The 24,047-nt window shown below is 48.6% G+C and overlaps 1 protein-coding gene across 1 annotated transcript; it reads right to left on the bottom strand.

The window, feature by feature from the left end:
* Nucleotides 1-16,639: 16,639 nt before the first annotated feature.
* LOC140250042 (antimicrobial peptide THP1-like) lies at nucleotides 16,640-23,757 on the bottom strand. Its single transcript, XM_072332419.1, has 3 exons — nucleotides 23,598-23,757; nucleotides 17,249-17,336; nucleotides 16,640-16,770 (listed from the first exon to the last, which is right to left on the bottom strand). Exons 2-3 carry the CDS (start codon nucleotides 17,304-17,306, stop codon nucleotides 16,640-16,642), a joined length of 189 nt encoding a protein of 62 aa, XP_072188520.1. The 5' UTR covers nucleotides 17,307-17,336; nucleotides 23,598-23,757.
* Nucleotides 23,758-24,047: the final 290 nt, after the last annotated feature.

Genomic DNA, 24,047 nt, shown 5'->3' with positions numbered 1-24,047 from the left:
AGACACAGAAGTCTCCAGTGGTTGAGAACTGTCCAGCATCCTACAGAGGCAGGCTTGCAACTGGACAGCACTTGGTGCACCAACCTCCCGTTCTTTCTCCATACCTTGCCTAAATTTCAGTTACCTTCTGGTTGAGCTCATCTTTTTATTGATATTCATGGGTGGGTATTGGTTTCAAAGTAACACGGCCTATACTTTATGGGTGTGGAATAAAAGTTCTCAGTGCAAGAACGCCAGTACTCACAGCATTAATCAAAGATAGGATGCTGGTAGGACTGGGTTGAAAGGAACTGAGGGAATTCCTAGTCTCAAAAGTCTTGGTGGGTCAGAGAGCAGATGGTGAGGCCTGGTTGCCTGCAGATGCATTCAGGGATGATCTGACTATCTGCATCCTCATTTGAGTTCACTGTATTGTATAAGATTTGGTGTGGGTCATTTGGGGCACGTTATAAGCTGTTGCTCCTCTCAGTTGGGAGACAAGCATTCCATGTCTTTTGGTCTTGTTGTATCTGTGCATTGCAGATAAGGATTTCACGTCCCAGCCGTGGCCATGAGGATCCTTTACCTGCTGCTGGCTGTTCTCTTTGTGGTGCTCCAGGGCATTGCAGGTAAGATGGGATTGGTCAGGCTGGAGAAAATGGTTGGCAGGGACCTTATTCAATTCAACAAGGGGAAGTGCAGAGTCCTGCACATGGGGAAGAACAACCCCAGCACCAAGAAGTGCTGCAGGCAACCAGCTGGAAGAGGCTCTGCAGGAAAGAAGCTGGGGGTCATTGTGGGCAGCAAGTTGGGCACGAGTGGGCAAGGTGCCCTTACTGCAAAGAGAGCTAGCAGTTATCTTGGCTGCAGTGGGCAAAGCCTCAGCAGCAACCCAGGAGAGGTGATCTTTTCCTTGTATTCAACATTGCTGAGGCCTCACCTGGAGTGCTGGGCCCAGCTCTGAGACCCCCATCACAGGAGAGTCCTTGACTCTCTGGAGAGAGCCCAGCACAGGGTCTCCAAGGTAAAGCAGGACCTGGAGCAGCTGTGCTGGGTTGAGAGGCTGTGAGAGCTGGGGCTGCTTGGATCAGAGCAGGGGAAGCTCAGGGGGTCCCATCACAACCATAGACCTCTACAGGAGCTTCAAGGGGGCAGGGCTCTGCTCCATGGAGCCTGGGCATCCCAGGGGCACAGGGCACAGCCTGGAGACCAGTAGCTGCCATCAGCAGCAGCGCTGTGCTTGGCAATGCTGGAGCCTTGGCACAAGGAGCAGAGAGCAGTGGGGGTCCTTCTGACTCTGATTTGGGGAGAGGGATTAGAGAGGACAGAGAATGTGCATCCACTTTTGGTCCCTTGCACTGTCAATTACATTTTCTGTTTCTGTTGTTGTTCACTGTGCAGGACAGCCCTACTTTGCTAGCAAAGCTCTTGGTTGTCGACTTCAAAGAGGAATCTGCATCTATGGGCCATGTCGGTGGCCATATTACCGGATCGGATCATGTGGTTCAAGAAGCTCTTGCTGCGTAAGGTATGTGGAAGTGCAAGGCATCCCCATAGCAATGGCTGAGAGCTGAGAGGCACAGCTGCTGACACCACGTGTCACTTCTCCAATAACTGCCCTGCTGGCACAGAGGGTCCTCAGGGGTGGTTCACATGCCATGTGTTGTAGCAGCCTCTGCCGTAGTGCCATGAGATATAGCAGATAAACCCTGACCCAAATGAGTTACACCACAGAATGCCCACTGGTGGGCAAGCAAAAGCTCTATTTCTATCACGCAGGAGGACTCGGAACTGATGACTCACAGGCTTCTTCTGCGAAATCCTTCCTGCATCTACCAAATGGCCTCTTGTTCACTCCAACTCCATCCTACCTGCTGGCACCACATCCTCCTCCTGCAAAGAAAACCAGAATGGCTTTCAATACTTCCCTTGCTCTGAAGCAGATACCAGCACCATGGAAAATATTTCATTCCTTGCTTCAATAAAATGGCTAACACTGGCATTTGTATGGTTGTGCTTTGGCAATGTTTGCTGGGGAAGATGAGTATTTTATCTTAGACTCCTTGCAGAGCAGGCAGTGACACACAGGTGGGCAGGTGGTTTTTACTACTAAGCCTTCTGCCAAAATACAGGCTGAGACCTCATGGTTCTCTACAACTGCCTGATGGGAGGTTGTAGTGAGGTGAGTGTTGGTCTCTTTTCTCAGGTGATGAGTGATAGGATACAATGAATTGGTGTCAGGTTGTGCCATGGGAGGTTTGGACTGGGCGTCAGGAAGAATCTTTTCATGGAAATAACATTTTGGTAATGGATGTTGTTGCGCAGGGAAATGGTGGATTCCCCATCCCTGTGTGTAAATAAAAGACATAGGGAGGTGTCCCAAAGGGATGTGGTTTAGTGGCATTATTAGTGTAAGGCGAGTGATAATCTTGAACATCTCAACAGCAAATTCTCACCATTAGGTTCCATCACCTTCTCTTAGTCATTCTCTTCTCCTGGCGTCCTTGTGCAAAGGACTGGAAGTGAAGAGAGACCTTTGTTGACACTGCCCAACACTTGTCCTCATGGCATGTCTGCCATTGGCAGGAACAGCATGCAATCCTATTGAGGAAATGTCCTGCTGTAAATGAGGGCCATGGGCACTTCTGCTCCATCTCCTTCATAGCCAGTGCAATAAATATTCCCGAGAGGTCTCAAAGGTAACGGTGTCCTTTTCCTCCAGTGGTACAGTTGACAAACTGGAGCAAAATGGATGCCATCCAGAGGGAGTTGGACAGGCTTGAGAGGAGGGTCCATGCCAACCTCAGGAGGTTCAACAACACCAAGGGAAAAGTCCCGCACCTGGGTCAGGGCAATCCCAAACACAGACACAGGTTGGGCAGAGAATGGCTTGAGAGCAGCCCTGAGGAGAAGGATTTGGGAGTGTTGACTGATGAAATACTCAGCATGCACAAGCAATGAGCGCTTGCTCATGGACCAACCGTATCCTGGGCTGCGTCAAGAGAAGATGGACAAAACATTACGCAGGGAAATGGTAGCCTCACTGCTGTCACAAGCCTGACAGCAAAACTTCATACTGAAGACAGAAGTAGGAGCTAAGCAGCAGCATGTGCCTGTTGCCAGGTATTTCACACAGCCCTGTGGCCTAACGTCTCTCACAGAAAGCGGAATGCTCTAAGATGGATTGCACCAAGACCCAGGGATCTGTGGTCAAAGCTGTCCCAAAGTGCAGCCTCATTGGAAGGCACCAAAATGCAGAACCAATTGGGAGGCAAAAGTCTTCTTTCATTGGCCCGTGACTGCTGGGTCTGAACCCCCAGACTTCACATAAATGGATGTATTTGGGGCTGTTGAATGTGCTGGAGAAGAGAGGCAGAAGGCAGCAGTGATCCTCCACCTCCTCAGCAGGTAATCCGTGCTGTGCCTGCTTCTGGACAGGTGCCCTCGGCTTCTTCCCTTTATCCACTTCTTTTGCTTTCATTCCTCTTCAGTCCATGGGCATTGGAGACACAGAAGTCTCCAGTGGTTGAGAACTGTCCAGCCTCCTACAGAGGCAGGCAGGCAACTGGACAGCACTTGGTGCACCAACCTCCCGTTCTTTCTCCATACCTTGCCTAAATTTCAGTTACCTTCAGCTTGAGCTCATCGTTTTATTGATATTCATGGGTTGGTGTTGGTTTCAAAGTAACGCGGCCTGTACTTTATGGGTGTGGAATAAAAGTTCTCAGTGCAAGAAGGCCAGTACTCACAGCATTAATCAAAGATAGGATGCTGGTAGGATTGGGCTGAGAGGATCTGAGGGAATTCCTAGTCTCAAAAGTCTTGGTGGGTCAGAGAGCAGATGGTGAGGCCTGGTTGCCTGCAGATGCATTCAGGGATGATTTGACTATCTGCAACCTCATTTGAGTTCACTGTATTGTATAAGATTTGGTGTGGGTCATTTGGGGCACGTTATAAGCTGTTGCTCATCTCAGTTGGGAGACAAGCATTCCATGTCTTTTGGTCTTGTTGTTTCTGTGCATTGCAGATAAGGATTTCACGTCCCAGCCGTGGCCATGAGGATCCTTTACCTGCTGCTGGCTGTTCTCTTTGTGGTGCTCCAGGGCATTGCAGGTAAGATGGGATTGGTCAGGCTGGAGAAAATGGTTGGCAGGGACCTTATTCAATTCAACAAGGGGAAGTGCAGAGTCCTGCACATGGGGAAGAACAACCCCAGCACCCCGAAGTGCTGCAGGCAACCAGCTGGAAGAGACTCTGCAGGAAAGAAGCTGGGGGTCATTGTGGGCAGCAAGTTGGGCACGAGTGAACAATGTGCCCTTACTGCAAAGAGAGCTAGCAGTTATCTTGGCTGCAGTGGGCAAAGCCTCAGCAGCAACCCAGGAGAGGTGATCTTTTCCTTGTATTCAACACTGTTGAGGCCTCCCCTAGAGTGCTGGGCCCAGCTCTGAGACCCCCATCACAGGAGAGTCCTTGACTCTCTGGAGAGAGCCCAGCACAGGGTCTTCAAATTACATCAGGACCTGGAGCAGCTGTGCTGGGTTGAGAGGCTGTGAGAGCTGGGGCTGCTTGGTTCAGAGCTGGGGAAGCTCAGGGGGTCCCATCACAACCATAGACCTCCACAGGAGCTGCAAGGGGGCTGGGCTCTGCTCCATGGAGCTCGGGGTAGCCCAGTGGCACAGGGCACATCCTGAAGCCCAGGAGCTGCCATCAGCATCACCGCTGTGCTTGGCAATGCTGGAGCCTTGGCACAAGGAGCAGAGAGCAGTGGGGGTCCTTCTGACTCTGATTTGGGGAGAGGAATTAGAGAGGACAGAGAATGTGCATCCACTTTTGGTCCCTTGCACTGTCAATTACTTTTTCTGTTGTTGTTCACTGTGCAGGACAGCCCTACTTTTCTAGCCCTATTCAATCTTGTCGACTTCGAAGGGGAACCTGCATCTCTGGGCCGTGTCGGCGGCCATATTACCGGATCGGATCATGTGCTGGAAGCCTCTCTTGCTGTGTAAGGTATGTGGAAGTGCAAGGCATCCCCATAGCAATGGCTGAGAGCTGACAGGCACAGCTGCTGACACCATGTGTCACTTCTCCAATAACTGCCCTGCTGGCACAGAGGCTCCTCAGGGGTGGTTCACATCCCATGTGTTGTAGCAACCTCTGTTGCAGTGCCATGAAATGCAGCAGATAAACCCTGACCCAAATGAGTTACACCACAGAATGCCCACTGGTGTGCAAGCAAAGGCTCTATTTCTATCATGCAGGAGGAGGTGGACCTGATGACTCCCTGGCTTCTCCTGCAAAATCCTTCCTGCATTCACCAAATGGCCTCTTGTGCACTCCTGCTCCATCCAACCTGCTGGCACCACATCATTCTCCTGCAAAGAACAACAGAACGGCTTTCAATACTTCCCTTGTTATGAAGCAGATACCAGCACTATGGAAAATATTTCTTTCCTTGCTTCAATAAAATGACTAACACTGGCATTACTATGGTTGAACTTTGGCTGCGTTTTTTGGGGAAGATGGGTATTTTATCTCAGACTCCTTGCAGCACAGGCAGTAACACACAGGTGGGCAGGTGGTTTGTACTGCTAAGCCTTCTGCCAAAATACAGGCTGAGACCTCATGGTTCTCTACAACTGCCTGATGGGAGGTTGTAGTGAGGTGAGTGTTGATCTCTTTTCTCAGGTGATGAGTGATAGGATACAATGAATTGGTGTCAGGTTGTGCCATGGGAGGTTCGGACTGGGCGTCAGGAAGAATTTTTTCATGGAAATAGCATTTTGATAATGGATGTTGCTGCACAAGGAAGTGGTGGATTCCCCATCCCTGTGTGTATATATAAAAGACATAGTGAGCAGTCCCCAAGGGATGTGGTTTAGAGGCATTATTAGTGTAAGGCAACAGTTGATCTTGAACATCTCAACAGCAAATTCTCACCATGAGGTTCCATCACCTTCTCTTAGTCATTCTCTTCTCCTGGTGTCCTTGTGCAAATGACTGGAAGTGAAGAGAGACCTTTGTTGACATTGCCCAACACTTGTCCTCATGGCATGTCCGCCATTGGCAGGAATAGCAAGAAATCCTATTGAGGAAATGTCCTGCTGTAAATGAGGGCCATGGGCACTTCTGCTCCATCTCCTTCATAGCCAGTGCAATAAATATTCCCGAGAGGTCTCAAAGGTAACGGTGTCCTTTTCCCCCAGTGGTACAGTTGACAAACTGGAGCAAAATGGATGCCATCCAGAGGGAGTTGCACGGGCTTGAGAGGAGGGTCCATGCCAACCTCAGGAGGTTCAACAACACCAAGGGAAAAGTCCCGCACCTGGGTCAGGGCAATCCCAAACACAGACACAGGTTGGGCAGAGAATGGCTTGAGAGCAGCCCTGAGGAGAAGGATTTGGGAGTGTTGACTGATGAAAAATTCAGCATGCACCAGCAATGAGCGCTTGCTCATGGACCAACCGTATCCTGGGCTGCATCAAGAGAAGATGGACAAAACATTACGCAGGCAAATGGTAGCCTAGCTGCTGTCACAAGCCTGACAGCAAACCTTCATAGTGAAGACAGAAGTAGGAGCTAAGCAGCAGCATGTGCCTGTTGCCAGGTATTTCACACAGCCCTGTGGCCTAACATCTCTCACAGAAAGAGGAATGCTCTAAGATGGATTGCACCAAGACCCAGGGATCTGTGGTCAAAGCCGTCCCAAAGTGCAGCCTCATTGGAAGGCACCAAAATGCAGAACCAATTGGGAGGCAAAAGTCTTCTTTCATTGGCCCGTGACTGCTGGGTCAGAACCCCCAAACTTCACATAAATGGATGTATTTGGGGCTGGTGAACGTGCTGGAGAGGCAGAAGGCAGCAGTGATCCTCCACCTCCTCAGCAGGTAATCCGTCCTGTGCCTGCTTCTGGACAGGTGCCCTCTGCTTCTTCCCTTTATCCACTTCTTTTGCTTTCATTCCTCTTCAGTCCATGGGCATTGGAGACACAGAAGTCTCCAGTGGTTGAGAACTGTCCAGCCTCCTACAGAGGCAGGCAGGCAAATGGACAGCACTTGGTCCACCAACCACCGTTTCTTCCTCCATACCTTGCCTAAATTTCAGTTACCTTCAGCTTGAGCTCATCGTTTTATTGATATTCATGGGTTGGTGTTGGTTTCAAAGTAACGCGGCCTGTACTTTATGGGTGTGGAATAAAAGTTCTCAGTGCAAGAAGGCCAGTACTCACAGCATTAATCAAAGATCGGACGCTGGTAGGACTGGGTTGAAAGGAACTGAGGGAATTCCTAGTCTCAAAAGTCTTGGAGCATCAGAGAGCAGATGGTGAGGCCTGGTTGCCTGCAGATGCATTCAGGGATGATTTTGTATATCTGCAACTTGAGTTCATTGTATCACATCAGATTTGGGTTTGGACCATTCGGGGCATTGGGTCAAAGAGGAGATGATTGGGCCTGGTTGCCTGGAGATACATTCAGGGATGGTTTGACTATCTGCAACCTCATTTAAGTTCACTGTATTGTATAAGATTTGGCGTGGGTCATTTGGGGCACGTTATAAGCTGTTGCTCATCTCAGTTGGGAGACAAGCATTCCATGACTTTTGGTCTTGTTGTGTCTGTCCATTGCAGATAAGGATTTCACATCCCAGCTGTGGCCATGAGGATCCTTTACCTGCTGCTGGCTGTCCTCTTTGTGGTGCTCCAGGGCGTTGCTGGTAAGATGGGATTGGGCAGGCTGGAAAAAGGGCTGGCAGGAACCTCATTCAATTCAATAAGGGGGAGTGCAGAGTCCTGCACATGGGGAAGGGCAATCCCGGCACCAAGAAGTGCTGTGGGAAACCAGCTGGAAGTGGCTCTGCAGGAAAGAAGCTGGGGGTCCTTGTGGGCAGCAGCAAGTTGGGCACAAGTGAGCAATGTGCCCTTACTGCAAAGAGAGCTAGCAGTTATCTTGGCTGCAGTGGGCAAAGCCTCAGCAGCAACTCTGGAGAAGTGATCTTTTCCTTGTATTGAACTCCGCTAAGGCCTCACCTGGAGTGCTGGGCCCAGTTCTGAGACCCCCATCACAGGAGAGTCCTTGACTCTCTGGTGAGAGCCCAGCACAGGGTCTCCAAGGTACATCAGGACCTGGAGCAGCTGTGCTGGGTGGAGAGGCTGTGAGAGCTGGGGCTGCTTGGTTCAGAGCAGGGGAAGCTCAGGGGGTCCCATCACAACCATAGACCTCCACAGGAGCTGCAAGGGGGCAGGGCTCTGCTCCATGGAGCTCGGGGCAGCCCAGGGGCACAGGGCACAGCCTGGAGACCAGTAGCTGCCATCAGCATCACCGTTGTGCTTGGCAATGCTGGAGCCTTGGCACAGGGAGCAGAGAGCAGTGGGGGTCCTTCTGACTCTGATTAGGGGAGAGGAATTAGAGAGGACAGAGAATGTGCATCCACTTTTGGTCCCTTGCACTGTCAATTATTTTTTCTGTTTCTGTTGTTGTTCACTGTGCAGGACAGCCTTACTCTCCTATCACAGCTCATGGTTGTCGACTTCGAAAGGGAACCTGCATCTTTGGGCAGTGTCAGTGGCCATATTACCCCATCGGATCATGTGGTTTAAGAAGCTCTTGCTGTGCAAGGTATGTGGAAGTGCAAGGCATCCCCATAGCAATGGCTGAGAGCTGAGAGGCACAGCTGCTGACACCACGTGTCACTTCTCCAATAACAGCCCTGCTAGCACAAATGGTTTTCAGAGGTTGTTCACATCCCATGTGTTGTAGCAGCCTCTGTTGCAGTGCCATGAAATGCAGCAGATAAACCCTGACCCAAATGAGTTACACCACAGAATACCCACTGGTGGGCAAGTAAAGGCTCTATTTCTATCATGCAGGAGGAATTGGACCTGATGACTCACTGGCTTCTTCTGCGAAATCCTTCCTGCATTCACCAAATGGCCTCTCTGGCACTCCTGCTCAATGCAACCTGCTGGCACCACATCCTCCTCCTGCAAAGAAAACCAGAACGGCTTTCAGTACTTCCCTTGCTCTGAAGCAGATACCAGCACCATGGAAAATATTTCTTTCCTTGCTTCAATAAAATGACTAACACTGGCATTCCTATGGTTGTGCTTTGGCAGTGTTTGTTGGGGAATTTGGGCATTTTTCCTTGCACTTCTTGCAGCACAGGCAGTAACACAGCGGTGGGCAGGTGGCTTATACAGCTAAGCCTTCTGCCGAAATACAGGCTGAGACCTCATGGTTCTCTACAACTGCCTGATGGGAGGTTGTAGTGAGGTGGAGGTAGGTCTCTTTTCTCAGGTGATGAGTGATAGGACACAAGGAAATGGTGTCAGGTTTGTGAGAAAAAGGCACCAGGGAGACTTTATAGTGACTTTCCATGAGCTGAACGGGGCCTACAGAAAGCTGGGGAGGGACTTTTTGGAAGGGCAGGTAGAGGTAGGTTGAGGGTAAATGGCTATAAACTGGAAGAGGGTGGATTTAGACAAAATAGTTAGACATCTAGTTTCTACCCCTCTGGCTTAGGTGCAAGTTATGTTTCTCCTTTTCCAACCAGTGTGTATTTCACCAGACTGCCATGACGTTTCAAATATGGTGGATAGTGGATGATGTTACTTACAACCTAAAAGCTTGTTCTTTGGTTCTATGATCTCATCTCTCGTGTCTTGCCCCACTCCCTGGAAACAGGGAGGTCATTTTCCCTCTGCTCCACATTGGCTCCTTTGTTGTGATACTCGTGCATTGACCATGGTATCTTTGTCAGGGTTCTCTCAATGATGGGTGAGAGTGTCAAACAAGAACACATTCTGATAGTTTCTAGGCCGATTTTTGAAGGTACTTTCATACTATGGTATTTTTGCAATGAGATGTCAGACAGATTCCATACTTTCTGCCTCTTTTTCCCTATCATCATTGCCTAGAAGCGTAGAAAATGCTGAAGGTAACTCCACATCCTTCCTTTAATAGCCCTGAAAGCATTCCAGACATTTCACACCTGAGGGGACCTCATGAGAATGAAAACCAGCAGCACTTTACATGAATTTAGAGCCCTGGTAGTGGCCCAAACTAGAAATAAGGCACAAGGAGGGAAAGAGGAGACCAGCAAACACATTCTCACAGCAGGGTCATTACTGCTGCCCGGTAACACCAAAGGGATGGACTTTGTTCCAGTCTGATCCATTTATCTCTGAAATCAAAGACAAGAAGGAAGGTGATCTGTCCACGGGAGTTTTAAACTCACGTTATGATTCCTCTCTGGTTACTCAAGAAAACTACGTGACAAAGTCACCAGCTTGGTTAGGTAGCTTTTGTGTACTGTTCAAAGTATATGACCGTGTATGTATTTAGCACTGATTGAGATGGTTGGTAGTCAGCTCAAGGCTTTATCTGTAAGCTAAAATGCAGTATATCCCTTACTGATGAACTTATGAATATGGAAAGTGATCTGAGCACAGACTATCCTCCATTTGGTGGATCTACTTTGACAATACAACAGCTGGTAACAGCTTTTGTAACTTATCTGGAGCAATCTGAATTTCTCTAATGCACAGTCCATGGCAGCATCAAAACACCTCATCGGTTATGCCTTATGGCTCGAATTTAGTCCAATACACATGAAATGGCTTAAGGGGTTACATTATCACACAACTGAGAAGCAATCTATGGTTTTCTGGGCCACCAACCATCACTGCTGTTCATTGCAATGGACAAACTGTCTTCTGGAGGTGAGGGGTGAGGCAGCAGACAGGTATTCCATGTAGTAACATTTTGAGCAGGAGTTACATTGCACAGGTCCTTTTTAATACTGGCCATTTTTTTTCACCCCCCCAAAAAACCTATTAGAAATCTCTTCTTCTCCATCCTCCTGGCACAGGTATTTCAGTTGTAACAGTGGGAATGACCATGTAGAATCTGTAATTATCAGTGTCAAGACTGCCCAGCATTAAAGCTAGTTCCTTGGCGTTAGTTGGATGTAGGACCTTGGACATGGTGAAAGTCAACAGCGCATCTGTGTTTCCTTGGGGAATCAGATTGAGTAATAATAGCAGTTGGCAAGCTAACCACAAACTCTTGGCAAACTGTGAGGCAACTGCATCTTATGTCACTTTGTTTCCCTCCATTTTTCTAAACTGTGGTCAGAAGTTCATGGATTCACCAGAAATCCATCTATCACTTCTTTTATACTGAAAAATACTTCTCTAAAAGAGTGGTCAGGCAGTGGAATGGGCTGCCCAGGGAGGTGGTGGAGTCACTGACCCTGGAGGTGTTCAAGGAATGTTTGGACGTTGTGATGAAGGACATGGTCTAGTGAGAACTATTGGTGATGGGTGGATGGTTGGGCTGGATGGTCTTGTAGGTCTTTTCCAACCTTGGTAATTCTGTGCTTCTGTGATAATGTAAAATAGGATATGGAAAAAAAATACTTGGTGTCTTTGGGTAGTTACTGGGCATGCCAAAGTCAGCAAGGGACTTGGTGAAAGGGAAGATTGGAGTGGACTCACAGATCTCCGAGATTGTGGCTATGTTCCTCAGATTTTCACTGTATGGATTTGCAGATTGAGTTTGGATTGGATTTTGGTTCCAAATAGTTCCATAATACAAAGTGAGTTTGAATGGTTGTTTGCAACTGCAGCTGTGCCCTGAAAATAGGGCCAGTTTCAAAGATATACTGTATGGCTTATGGATTTTGAGTTTGAATTGTCTACAAGTAACAAGATCCTATAAATGCACTGAGAACCCATTTAAGTATTTGACAACCATGACTGTAAGAGGTTTTTACCTTATACCAAATTGGAACCTCAGTTATACTTTGTGCCTGATACCTCTCATCCTTCCTCTGTGAACCTCAGATGAGTGTGCCTCCATCTTCTTTACCATGACCATTAGATATTTATGAGCAGCAATTAAACTCCCTTTCAAGTGTCTTTTCTCCAAGCGTCCTTTCTGGATGCTAAGCTGATGGACTCGGCACTTAGCCAGTGGCCTGGTGGTTGGTCTAGATGATCTTAGTGGCCTTTTCCAACTTTAAAAATTCTCTGATTTTATGAATCTAATGGCCTTTTATTTTAATTTCCTGTGTCCACTCTGTGTTCTTCTATTTATTGAACAGAAAAGAAACGGATTGGGAAAACAAAGAGGCACAAAATGCAACGTGTATATTGCAATGGATTCAATTGCTCCTACCCAGGAACAGTTCAACTTCTGTCCCAATATGCGGCCCAGACCACAGTGGTTTAACGTACCTTACACAAACTGGTGTGTCACAAGAGGTATTGCGTGAAGAACCTGGGATTTTCCAGTAGAAAGTCTTTGTAGGTTCAGAGACCAACACTGCTTTTTGACTGGGAAGTGAGAAGAAACTTCATTCTGGTTGGGTTAGAACTCACCAAAAAGATGGGTCACTTTTTGATTGGCTTGATGTGGGCTTACTGGAAAGGGAAAGCAAGTATCACTACCCACAGCAAGTATGCTATAAAAGAGGGTCTCAGTCCCACAGTCAAAGCCGTCTGGAGGGAAGGGACCAAGAAGTGTTCTTGTTTGGCTTTTGGGCTCATCTAATATCCGGTAACTTCTCAGTTCTTTTCAGTCCTTCTTTTAATGTCTTCTGTGTCTTTGAAAAAAAATACATATATATACATATACATACATGTATATGTACATAATATATATAATCATTTCCTTTCTATCCATAAACTCAGCTGGGACATCTTAACACACTCTGCTTACTTTAGTTGGGTCAGTCGTTGACTCTTTCTATGGCTTTATTACAGGATTGCTTTTCAGATGTATCTTGTCAGCTGGGAACAGATTTGGTTGTTTTTGGAGTCTGGAGTTTCCATTCCTGATTGATCATCTGTAGACTAAAGCTGAAGATTATGAGCAAATTGCTTTTGCTAAGTTTCAGCATTGCAAAAGAAACGCATCTTTCTGTCATTTATAAGCCTGATATGTAGAACTGCCTCGTTGTGCTCAGCAGGGTTTATCAATTAGATAAAACATTCAACCAGGCACAAGGTGATACCTACGTTTCGACCAAGAGGTATTTGCAAAGCGTGGGAGGATATCTGAATTAAAACAGTTTAATAAACACAAATCCTAAGATACGTGTTTATATCCCATGCTGCTCCTTGCTTTCTTTTCCCCAGAAATGCCCGCACTGCATCCATGAGGTCAAGGAGGTATTTCTGAGCTTGAAGAAGATGTAATATAAATGCCATTTTGTCTGTATGGCTCAGAGGACCATAGATTCTAGGGACTGTCTGTCACGCATATTTCTTCTTCCTTTTCCCAGTAGATCTGAAGCCATGAGGATTCTTTACCTGCTTTTCTCTCTCCTCTTCCTGGCACTCCAGGTTTCTCCAGGTAAGATGAAAGAGGAGTTAAAAGGTGCTGGTGCTACCACCGGAATGCTTGGATATGTGCGGGGAGGATAACAAGTGGGTTATGGGGAAGGGTTTGCAAACCTGCTTCGTGAGCTCATCTTTCAACATGGCCAAACCTGCAGAGCATTGAATGGGGTTGCACTCGCCTTGCCTTACAGAATCAGAGGGAACTTTGTTGCTGTTGTTGCAGGGTTGTCTTCACCACGGAGGGACATGTTGTTCTGTAAGAGAGGGTCCTGCCACTTTGGAGGGTGTCCCAGTCATCTAATCAAAGTTGGAAACTGCTTTGGATTCCGTTCCTGCTGCAAATGGTAAGTTTGACATTCCCTGATGTTCATCCATCACGTGAGTAGACAAATGCATTTTGCTGAATGCTCAGTCTGGATTTATGAAGGAAACAACATATTACGAGGGCAGCCTGGTGTGATTTGCTAGCAGAGCTTTACAGTTGTCTTTCTCCTGAGACGTGCTGCTGAGATGTGTGCCATGATGTGCCCAGACACAAAGGGTAAAGTACGGCCAAAGATGCCAGCCATGCACAGTCCCAGCTCTTTGACCCCTTGTAGCTCCTCTTCCAGAGCAAAACATCAGGGTTTCATGTTTTCAGAACTGGGCTGTTAGGGTGCATGGGGAACAATAGCGTTGTACTGCAGGGTGAACACAGACCTGAGTGCAGTTGAGTGTGTGCAAAAAGTGAAACTGCATCAAAAGAAAACCTGGTGCCACTGGGATCAAATGCACCCCCCCAACACCATGGGATACCAGCTCAGTTCCCTGTTTTTCACAGTGATAGAAAAGCACTCTTCCCAATCAGATAAGACTGCACAAGGCTGTCCCAATCCGCCTTGCACGTGACATTAGGTATTTTGAGATGTATATAAACCAAGAGGAAGACATGCATGGGTTAAGAGTGAGTAGAGAAGGAATGTAAATGCAAAAATAATCAGTTGGGTTTTTTCTCTTTGTGCAGGCCATGGAATGTATAAAAACTTCAGGAGTCCATCCAAGAGCTTTGAAAATGTCATCCAGGAACCTGCTTTGGATCCCCTTCATTCTACAGCAAAGCCTCAGCAGCAAGAAGACCCTTCTCGTGTTTAATGCAGTATGTTTTGTGTTGTAGAGTAAATACGAATATCTTCCGCACTGCCTTTCTTCCTCTTGAATAAATTGTCACTGCACATCATCTATACTGGTGTCTGTTGTATATTAGGGTATTGGGAAGTATTTATTCTCATAAAGAGCAGTGATGCAGTGGCTCAGCTGCCCAGGGAGGTGGTGGGATCATCATCCTTGGAGGGGTCTGAGGTGGAGATGTGGAGCTCTGAGGGAGGTGGACAATGGGCATGGTGGGGTGGTCTGGGACTGGGCTTGGGGATCTTAGAGGCCTTTTCCAATCTGAATGATTCTATGATGATATGCATGGACTGAGGGTAACAGCTCTGTCTGGGTAGAAAATCACAACGTTTTTATATCCTAAGCCTGTTTGCATTTCTTCTCTGGGAACAAGCTTATACTCAGGTGTCCCATCCTACTTCTAATCTTCTGTGACGTGATTTCCTATCTGGAAATTCCCTTCCTGTTTTTTGTTTAATTTCCCATTATGTTTCACAGGGATCCTGGTGGCAGTACTGGGGCTGTCCAGTGTTAGAGCAGCAGTTGGCACAGCTTGGACCTGCTGGAAATAAGGGTGACCCAGGCTGAAGAGCAGGGTGAGGACCTAGGGGAGTTGCCATCCCGTGTAGAGGAGGACCACAGGGAAGTTGGGCAGGTGTGGTGGCAGGGACTGTCATGCCAAATTCAGACAGCATGGAACCTAATATAGCCCTTAAATAGGATGAGTTGACCTTCACTCAGACATCGTTCCCTTCTTAAACACTCCTAGAACCTTCCCACTGGGACTGATGTCAGAGGAAATGGGATTTCTTTGACTCCAGCAGGGATACCCAGCTGGAAGCAAATGCGGGCATCAGCCCCAGGGCCATGGGAAGGGCTGCACACCCAACTGGGAAGTCAGAGGAGGGGAAGCCAGAGAAAGAAAACCAGCAGTGACTTATTTAATAGGAAAGGGAAGGCTTCAGTAACAAATTGCTGAGATATTTGAACAAATGGATGCACACACATGCATTTAACTATACAGGGCTGAGGGCTGCCTTTGCTGAAAGGTTGAAGTCGTTGCTTAATGATGGAGAATCCCAGCAGTGCAATCCCAATTAGTTTAGTCAGGCAGAGAGGTAGAGACATCCTGCTTTAATTCCTACATGTTTCTGGGTCAAGGTACATGGGTCTCATTGGAGATTTCACATTAAAAGGGAGCTGGAAAGGCAAACTGGTGGAACTATTCTTTTCCAAGAAATACACAGGTCTCCTTGTGGGCTGTCTAAGGGATCAGGCCCCTCCATCAGGCATGCGAGGCCAGGAGAAGGGTGGGTGGGTGCTGTGGGACTGGCAGCTGATGAGGGAGATGGAAGGCCCATCAAACTTTGTGGTGGTACCACCAGGATGGATCAAGGTGGGCAGCTCTGTCCCTGCTGCCCCAGTGCTGAGAGGGAAGAGCATCCCTGGGCACCCACTGGCACAAGGACACACTCACACTTCCCACCAGCTGCAATGCCAAACTGCGTGCCTTTATTCAGCAGGGAAAAGCAGCATCTGGCCAAACAACTGCAGGCCCACGGTGGGATGTCTCCAGCTTCTACTATCACGGTCACACCATGGAAGACTGCAGAGGTGGGAAGGGGAGAAGTCAGCAGGGGATGTTTGCATGAGCGAGAAGCCAGGGTGATGTCCTGCTTGGGATGTCCGGCTCTTCATCTCCATATTCTGCAGAAAGAAAACACTCTGTGAAGTCACCTGCTTTTCCTTCTTTTTCTGTCTCTCAGTGTGTATCACTCCTCCTGGATAACAACACATTGACACTAAACGCAATGCAGATATTAGCCAACCTGCATAGCGGACAGCTTGGTTTCAGCTTGGTTTCCAAGGTTTTGTGTTCTGTGCCTCACACTACCCAGGGGAGAGCCTCCAGTCCAAACCAACCTGGGGAAGTATTCATGGAACCAACAGGCCAGGCAGCCCTGTGTAACCAAAGGCAATGGGGAGGTCGATATCTGATCTGGGGTTCCTCCAACTCCCTTAGTGGACAGATCTTAGCACCTTCTCCATTCCTCCCCATGCCCCAGCCCTGGATCATATATAGCCCAAAGGCCAGTAGCTGGGCTTGGGGATCAAACACAACAGCTATTTCTGCCATCACAGTAGCAGGTCCAATTTCATCCCTAATCCCCAAGCTTACCTTTTGCAGCAAACGTGAAATCTTGAGCATGTCCCACTGATGAGAGTGAAGGAAGGGCACTTCAGAAATGAACAGAAGCCACTCCGTTGTAAACACTGTTCCCTTTTTCCTAGAGTCTGGGAGGATCCTGCACAGAGCAAAAGAAAATGAGTGTGGGATACCTGTAAAAACTGCATGTGCTTCTAGAGTGGCTGACCCACGGATCTCAGCCTAACATGTGCACAAAGCATCAAAATCAAAAGCCCAGCCACTCATCTGAACCACAGAATCATAGAATAGACCAGGTTGGAATGGACCTCAAGGATCACAAAGCTCCAACACCCCCTCCCACACACACGGCCACCAACCTCCCATTGAATACCAGCCCAGGCTGCCCAGGGCCCCATCCAAGCCTTGAACACCTCCAGGGATGGACGGGGTATCCACAGCCTCTCTGGGCAGCTGTTCCAGCACCTCACCACTCTCATAGTCAAGAACTTCCCCCTGACATTCAGCCTAAATCTTCCCTCCCTCCTGAAACAACTAATCAAAGCCTCCTAATCATTACCCATCCCTGACAAGCCACTTCCTGGGATATGGAGAACCCCACAGAGCTCACACCTCACCTGCAGCACCCTGAGCCAGAAGGAGGATGAAGGGGAAGAGCAGGTACATGATCCGCATGGTTTGCGCCTGTCCTGGGTTGTCACAGGGCTGCAGAGGGGAGAAACCAAAGCAACACAAGATCCGCCTTCTAGCACAGACAACATATCAGCAGTAACATCGATGTATTATTTGTTTTCTCTCCTCTGTCTCTACTTAATCAAATGTCAGAGCAGAGTTTACACATCAGGAGATGCTTGTGTCATCAGCCAATGAAATTCCAGCAGTTATATGAGTGTCAATAATATTCTATTGCCTCAAAAGAGGGAACAACCCCTGTTACCCTAGAACAGAAGATCTTAGGCTGGAACAGGTTGCCCAAGGAGGCTGTGGATGCCCCATCCCTGCAGGCATTCAAGGCCAGGCTGGATGTGGCTCTGGGCAGCCTGGGCTGCTGGTTGGTGACTCTGCACATAGCAGGGGGTTGAAACCACATGGTCACTGTGGTCCTTTTCAACCCAGGCCATTCTATGGTTCTATGATTAGGTGTCTCCTCAAGCACTGAGGTATCTTTCAGTCTCTCCTGCAAATTGGAAACCCTGTCTGTGGCTTCCACATGTTCTGGGCTCCAGCACTAACATGAGTGTTCTCAGCCTCCTCTAGTTCTTGTTTCTATTCACAGACACATCCAATAGTTAGCAATGCAGTTGGCTGCAGGATGGTAGGTTTATACTGGAGGGCTGAATGGGCAGCTTTCCTGGAAGAGAGCACCAAGTTACTCACCTGAGTTTCTCAGAGCACAGCAAGGCAGTAAGAACCCCGCCAAGAACAGCGTGCATCCAGCTGGGTTAGGATCAGGGAATACTGTATTGCCCCACACCCCCTAGTTTTATATTGCCTGGGAGATGGGCTTGTTCTGGCTGCCATCTCTCCCGTTGGCCAATCAGAAAGTGACCCATATGCACAGGGATGGAGCAGCTGCTCCTCATTGCTGTTGGCTGCAGTGGGAGAGGCTGAGTTGCTCGCTGGTGCTGTTGCAATAGTCATAGTTACTCTCATGCAACACATCTTGTGACACCGGCTCACAGCAAGCACAATAGCTGCGGTGGTGTGCTGGAAAGTTTGGGGGATGTGCATTTGGTTGGTGTGGACAGCAAACAGCAACCTGGTCCCAAAATAAAAGAGAATATTTGCTTGCCTCCTCCTGTCTGATTAAACAGTCGTTTTAGAAGAGATATGCAATAACACGCAGGACATTGAAAGTCTTCTCACCTTTAGACACTGCAAGAACACCTTCACCTGGGACAAGATAGTCATGTGGCTGACATGACAAAGGTGAGAAGTTTCTGTCTAGCCAAATGGAGATACGTTTTAAGGTCAGAAAACCAGCCAACCCAACCCATCTGCATCCTCTACCAACCCATTCAAGTCACAGTGGTAAAGACAACAGTAAAAGTACATAGAGGGAGAGCGTCAGACCTCCTACAGGCACTTGGCCAATGCAACAAGGGATAGTGAAAAAGGGAAGCAGCTTGCTTAATGTTGGAAGGAACCTCTGGAGACTATCCAGTCTCAGATTGCTCAAGCAGAGACACCCAGAGCAGAGTGCTCAGCACCACATCCAGGTGACCTTTGGGGATCCCCAGGGAGCAGCCCCCACCGCTCTCTGCTCCCTGTGCCAGGGCTCTGGCACTCACCCAGCACAGCGGTACTGCTGATGGCAGCTCCTGGTCTCTGGGCTGTGCCCTGTACCCTTGTGCTGCCCCAGGCACTGTGGAGCACGGCTCCATCCCCTTGCATCTCCTGCAGGTCTTAATAACCGCAGTTGGATCTCCCCTCCTGCTCCAGGCTAAGCAGTCCCAGTCTCACCTCCCAACAGTGCTGCTCCAGGCCCTGCAGCACCTTGGGATCCCCATGTAGGGCTCTCTGCAGTGTGTTCAGGTCTCTCCTGTACTGGGAGCTCAGAACTGGACCTGGCACTCCAGGCACTGAGCCACCTCCCTTGGTGTGTAGGCAATACCTTGTCAAACCTGATCCAGGATAACATTGGTCTTAACAGCAGAGGCATATTTCTAGGGATGGGAACCAAACCTGGTCAGTCAAACTAACTTATAGGTGAGAGTGTGTGATTTTTATTCCTGCAGGGCTTGAGGACTTGGGAAGCAATTGCCATAAACAGACATTCCAGTCACATGAATTAGTGGGCTAGTGAGTTGCAGGTGGCACTTCTGGAGAGGGCAGCGAACCTTGCAGCTGCTAAGATGTGAACCTGGGAGGTAGGAACTTCAGAGACGTGTAAGTTTATGGAGGATGTGTAGGGGAAAGGGAAACAGGAGGAATGAACGGAGACAACCAGCCTCTGTCACCTGGCTGATGCACTCTTTCATATGGTTGTTTTTACTTTCAGCCTTCTTGCTTAGAGTGGCTAGACCAGGTGAATACCAAGACAAGCAGTTTTCCTTGCCACCTCACATCAGTGGAGATCACCATTATTTTGTTCCCAGGTGTCAGAGTGCATACACACATGGACAAGCAAACACGCAGTCTGGTCCTCATGTTGGAGCACTGTCCTGGTCCACTTGGGCACAAACATCACCTCCATGGCATGCATGAGGACTTCTTTCCCACTGAGTAGAACGGTAGCTCCTTGACACCCATGGAAATGTGAACTGAGCACTGGGTTGAAAAGGACCACAATGACCATCCAGTTCCAACCCCCTGCTATGTGCAGGGTCACCAACCAGCAGCCCAGGCTGCCCAGAGCCACATCCAGCCTGGCCTTGAATGCCTGCAGGGATGGGGCATCCACAGCCTCCTTGGGCAACCTGTTCCAGTGCGTCACCACCCTCTGGGTGAAAAACTTCTTCCTAAGATCCAACCTAAACCTCCCCTGTCAGTGTTCAAAGGGTAACTCCATACCTTACTGCTCATGCTCTGATTAGTGATGCTTGCCCTGAGTCCAGGTCTTTGCAGCAAAATCAATAACACAACAACATGCCTGACCATCCTGGGAGATCCCCCTGCAAATGTTGGGTGGGCCTCTAAAGGGAATGGAGGGCTGCTGGCTGAGCATGGGGTTCCTTCAGCCTCACACAGGCCTCTTCTAAACCCACAAAGGCTTTTCTGTTCCTGGGCCTCTTGTGGAGCATTTATCATAGAAACAGGTTGGAAAAGACTTCTAGGATCATCTAGTCCAACCATATCCCAGATACTGTCTGCTAGAAGTTGACAAGAGAGAGATGTATGACAGCTGTTTCAATAGACAAAGGAGGGTCCCTTTCCTCAGCCAGAAATCCAGATCTTACCTTCCACAGCAGGGAATAAACATTGCACGTTTCCCAATAGCTATGTGTGGGAAGAGGCAGCTCCCAACACGACAGAATCTTCCTCTTATTCTGCACTAGATGGCAGTTCCTGGTACGTGGAAAGTCATACAGGGAGAAGATATTGTAGAAATGGATGGAAGTGACTGATATTTGAGTCTTCCAAAGCAAGGCGTCTCACATAGAAGGATTCTTTCACACCAGTGTGGGAAACCAAGAGAGCAGATGGGAAAGACCAGCCAGAGTCTGGTCCAAGCAGAGGTGTGCAGGCTCTCCAACTGTGTGTCCATCCCAGCTTCATGTCCACCTCTTCCTAAACCAGCAGAGCTGGCAAGTGGGGGCACTCCTCACATACCTGTCACTACTGAGCTCAGAGTTCAAGGGGCCTCTGATGGAAACCCAACCCTCAAAGAGGTCATAGCTCAGGGCCAAGACTCTTTGGTCAAAACACTACAAGACACTACTGGTCAAAATGGGACAGCTTTGTGTCTCAGTCATCCCACTGAGTCAAAAGCCACCTAGGGCTCTATCCCATCCCTGCACAGGCCCCACTGAAGAGTGAGGGAATGGCCCCAGAAAAGGCTCAGGTCAGATATTAGGAAGAATTTCTTCTCTGAAAGAGTGGTAATGCATTAAAACAGGTTGCCCAGGGATGTGGTGGTCACTGTCCTTGGAGGTGTTTTATGATAGGATAGATGTAATACTTAGGAACATGTTTAGTGGGTAATATTGGCAGTAGGTGGATGGTTAGATTATGATTCCATGATATTAGGCTGCTGTCCAGGCCTCAGCCTTGACAATGGGAGCTCATTCAGAGACACCCACAGAGGAGCAGCTGGACACAGGATTGCAACCTGCAGCCAGAACTGCTCCCAAGGCACACCAAGCCAGGCTTCTATTTATGGGGAGTTTCTGCACCTCTTGGAAAGGGCAATCGCAGAATTTATTTCATTACCTTCCAGTCTTGCCTTGTTCCAGCAAAGGCAATTTCTTCCCAGAACAGGGAAGACCCTACTGATGTGGACTCATACCTCACCCCATCTTCCCCTCTCACCTACAGCACCCTGGAGAAACAAGAGGAAGAAGGGGATGAGCAGGTACAGGATCTTCATGGCTGATGCCTGGAGCAGGTCTTCACAAGGCTGCTGAGTGGATGAACAAAGGCAACAAGGACATGGCAGAACAGAGACAGCTTAGAAGCCTGGGCATGGTGATACGCTTTTGTGCATTACCATGCAGATACTGGGAACATTTCAAGTGGTCTCCATCTCTTTGTAAAAGAGAAAACACCCTGACCAATCACTCCGGCTTACTCAGGCTTCAGGAAGGACCTTACAGCTCATCTTGGGACATTAGGAAATACTTATTTACTTACGAGTTAGTCAAATATGGGAACGGGTTTCCCAGAGAGGTGGTTGATGCCTCATGCCCATCAGTGTTCAAGAGGCATTTGGATAATGTGCTCAGCAATGTGCTTTAACTTTTGGGTAGCCCCAAGCTGGTCAGGCATTTGGGCTAGATGGTCTTTGAAGGTCCCATTCAACTGAAATTATTCTATTCTATTCTATTCTATTCTATTCTATTCTATTCTATTCTATTCTATTCTATTCTATTCTATTCTATTCTATTCTATTCTATTCTATTCTATTCTATTCTACTCTATTCTACTCTACTCTACTCTACTCTACTCTACTCCACTCCACTCCACTCCACTCCACTCCACTCCACTCCACTCCACTCCACTCCACTCCACTCCACTCCACTCTATTCTATTCTCTACCCCCATCTCGAGATTGTTCCCAAGTCTGCTAGTAACAAGAATACAGCCCCACTGTCCTAGGAAAGAGTAAGAGGACAGGGAAGATCTTAAAATCTGTCATTTAGAGGAGTCTGGGATGATGGAACTTGAGTAGAGAGGCAGTGATGGAGGCAACCCTGCAAGTACCTACCTGATGAACACCTTGGTGTTCAAACACGAAGACACCCAGCAGGAATCCCTTGTGTACAGCTCACCCCAGTTGTTTTTGGAACTAAAATTACAAACGTTTTTCAGCCTCCTTGTAGGCTTCAACTCAGACTACTTGATTTGAAAGAGACTTCCAAGAGTGCAGGGCCGGATGCAGCGGGGTGTTTTATCCTGAAGAGATGAAGGGATACGTAGAAGGCTGAGGGCCTAGAGCCATGTACCAGACAGACCTACAGCAGGATTCTTCCAACAGCAACAGTCTGGACCTGCTTTAAGCTGAATCTCTTGTGCTGAATCTCCACCCCTGCTGATCTGGATCTCCAACATCCGGCAGGCATCCTGATTTGGATTTGGATCTTTGCCATGGAGGTGCCCAATGCTCCAGGCTGGATATGTTCCCAGCCCCACTCTGCTCTGCTCCCCTCCCTGGAACATTGGAAGGATCCCTGCCCTGCCAGCTTCCATTGGAACAGTCCTGTGTCTTGTGTAACAGCTCCACAAGGACTCCTGATTCAGCTTGGGATCAGGTGAACAACTTCAGGCACCGACTGAACTCAGAGACTTGACAGCAACCCCCCATCCCTGACCCCTAGATACAAGGGTATGGAGTTGTTCTTTCTGCCAGGCAAAGCCTGAGCCAGGGTCCTTGCAGATCCAGTCTGGTGCTGGGGCCTGGGGACAACTTGAAGGGAGGGAAGGTTAGGGTGGTGTATACACGTGTATTTGTGGGTCTGTGTCTATCTAGAATTCATGATCTTCTCACTGGCTTGGGCAGGGAAGGAGATGATGTTCCCCACTGACCTAGTGCAGGGAGGGAAGACCCCAGCAGTGTTATCCACCAGATTCAAGCCCCCAACTTCACTAAGGTCTACATATGAAACAGTCACAAGGACTTCCAGGTCCCTGTTTATCCCTTTTTCTCACTCTTGCTTTCTTGGGCTACAGGAACCCTGGAAATGACCAGTTCCAAAACAGTCGTGTTGCATCCCAAGGGAGGAATGAGACAGAGAAAGGAGACGCATGCACACACACCATTCCCTTAGGACAGACAGACATCTCCATAGTGTTAATGCAAGCTGCCACCTTGTATTGTGCAAAGAGGGGTTCTCACAGGGCTGAGGTCTCATTTTCCAGGGTCACCACCGCTCCCAGTGATGATTGTTGCCTCTGGGGCACTGCAAAGGTATGTGGTGGCTTCGATGCTCTGCGTGGAGATCAGCGTAAGGGGACATCAGAGGCCGTCAGGAATACCATCGGCTGTGGGAGGAAAGGTGTGGCAGTGCTCATCCCAACTCTATGAGCACAGAGCCCTCAGTTAAAATGCCCATTTCCCTTTGGGACTGTTTCTGAACTACAGTCCCAGCGGTGGTGGAAGCCTGGGAAGAGTCCCCACGCTCTCTACAGGGGGTGGCTGACCTGCCAGCAGTAGTGGTGGAAGGTTCTGGAGGACACCAGATTGCTGCATCCCCAGCAGCACCTCCCAGTTTGGATAATACAGCAGCAGGGACCCAGGGATGCCCGCATGCCATTGGG

Source organism: Excalfactoria chinensis, chromosome 3 (genome assembly GCF_039878825.1).
Source record: "Excalfactoria chinensis isolate bCotChi1 chromosome 3, bCotChi1.hap2, whole genome shotgun sequence".
NCBI lineage: Eukaryota > Metazoa > Chordata > Aves > Galliformes > Phasianidae > Excalfactoria > Excalfactoria chinensis.
The sequence above is the reverse complement of the archived record's forward strand: the minus strand, read 5'-3'. Positions and strand labels throughout refer to the sequence as shown.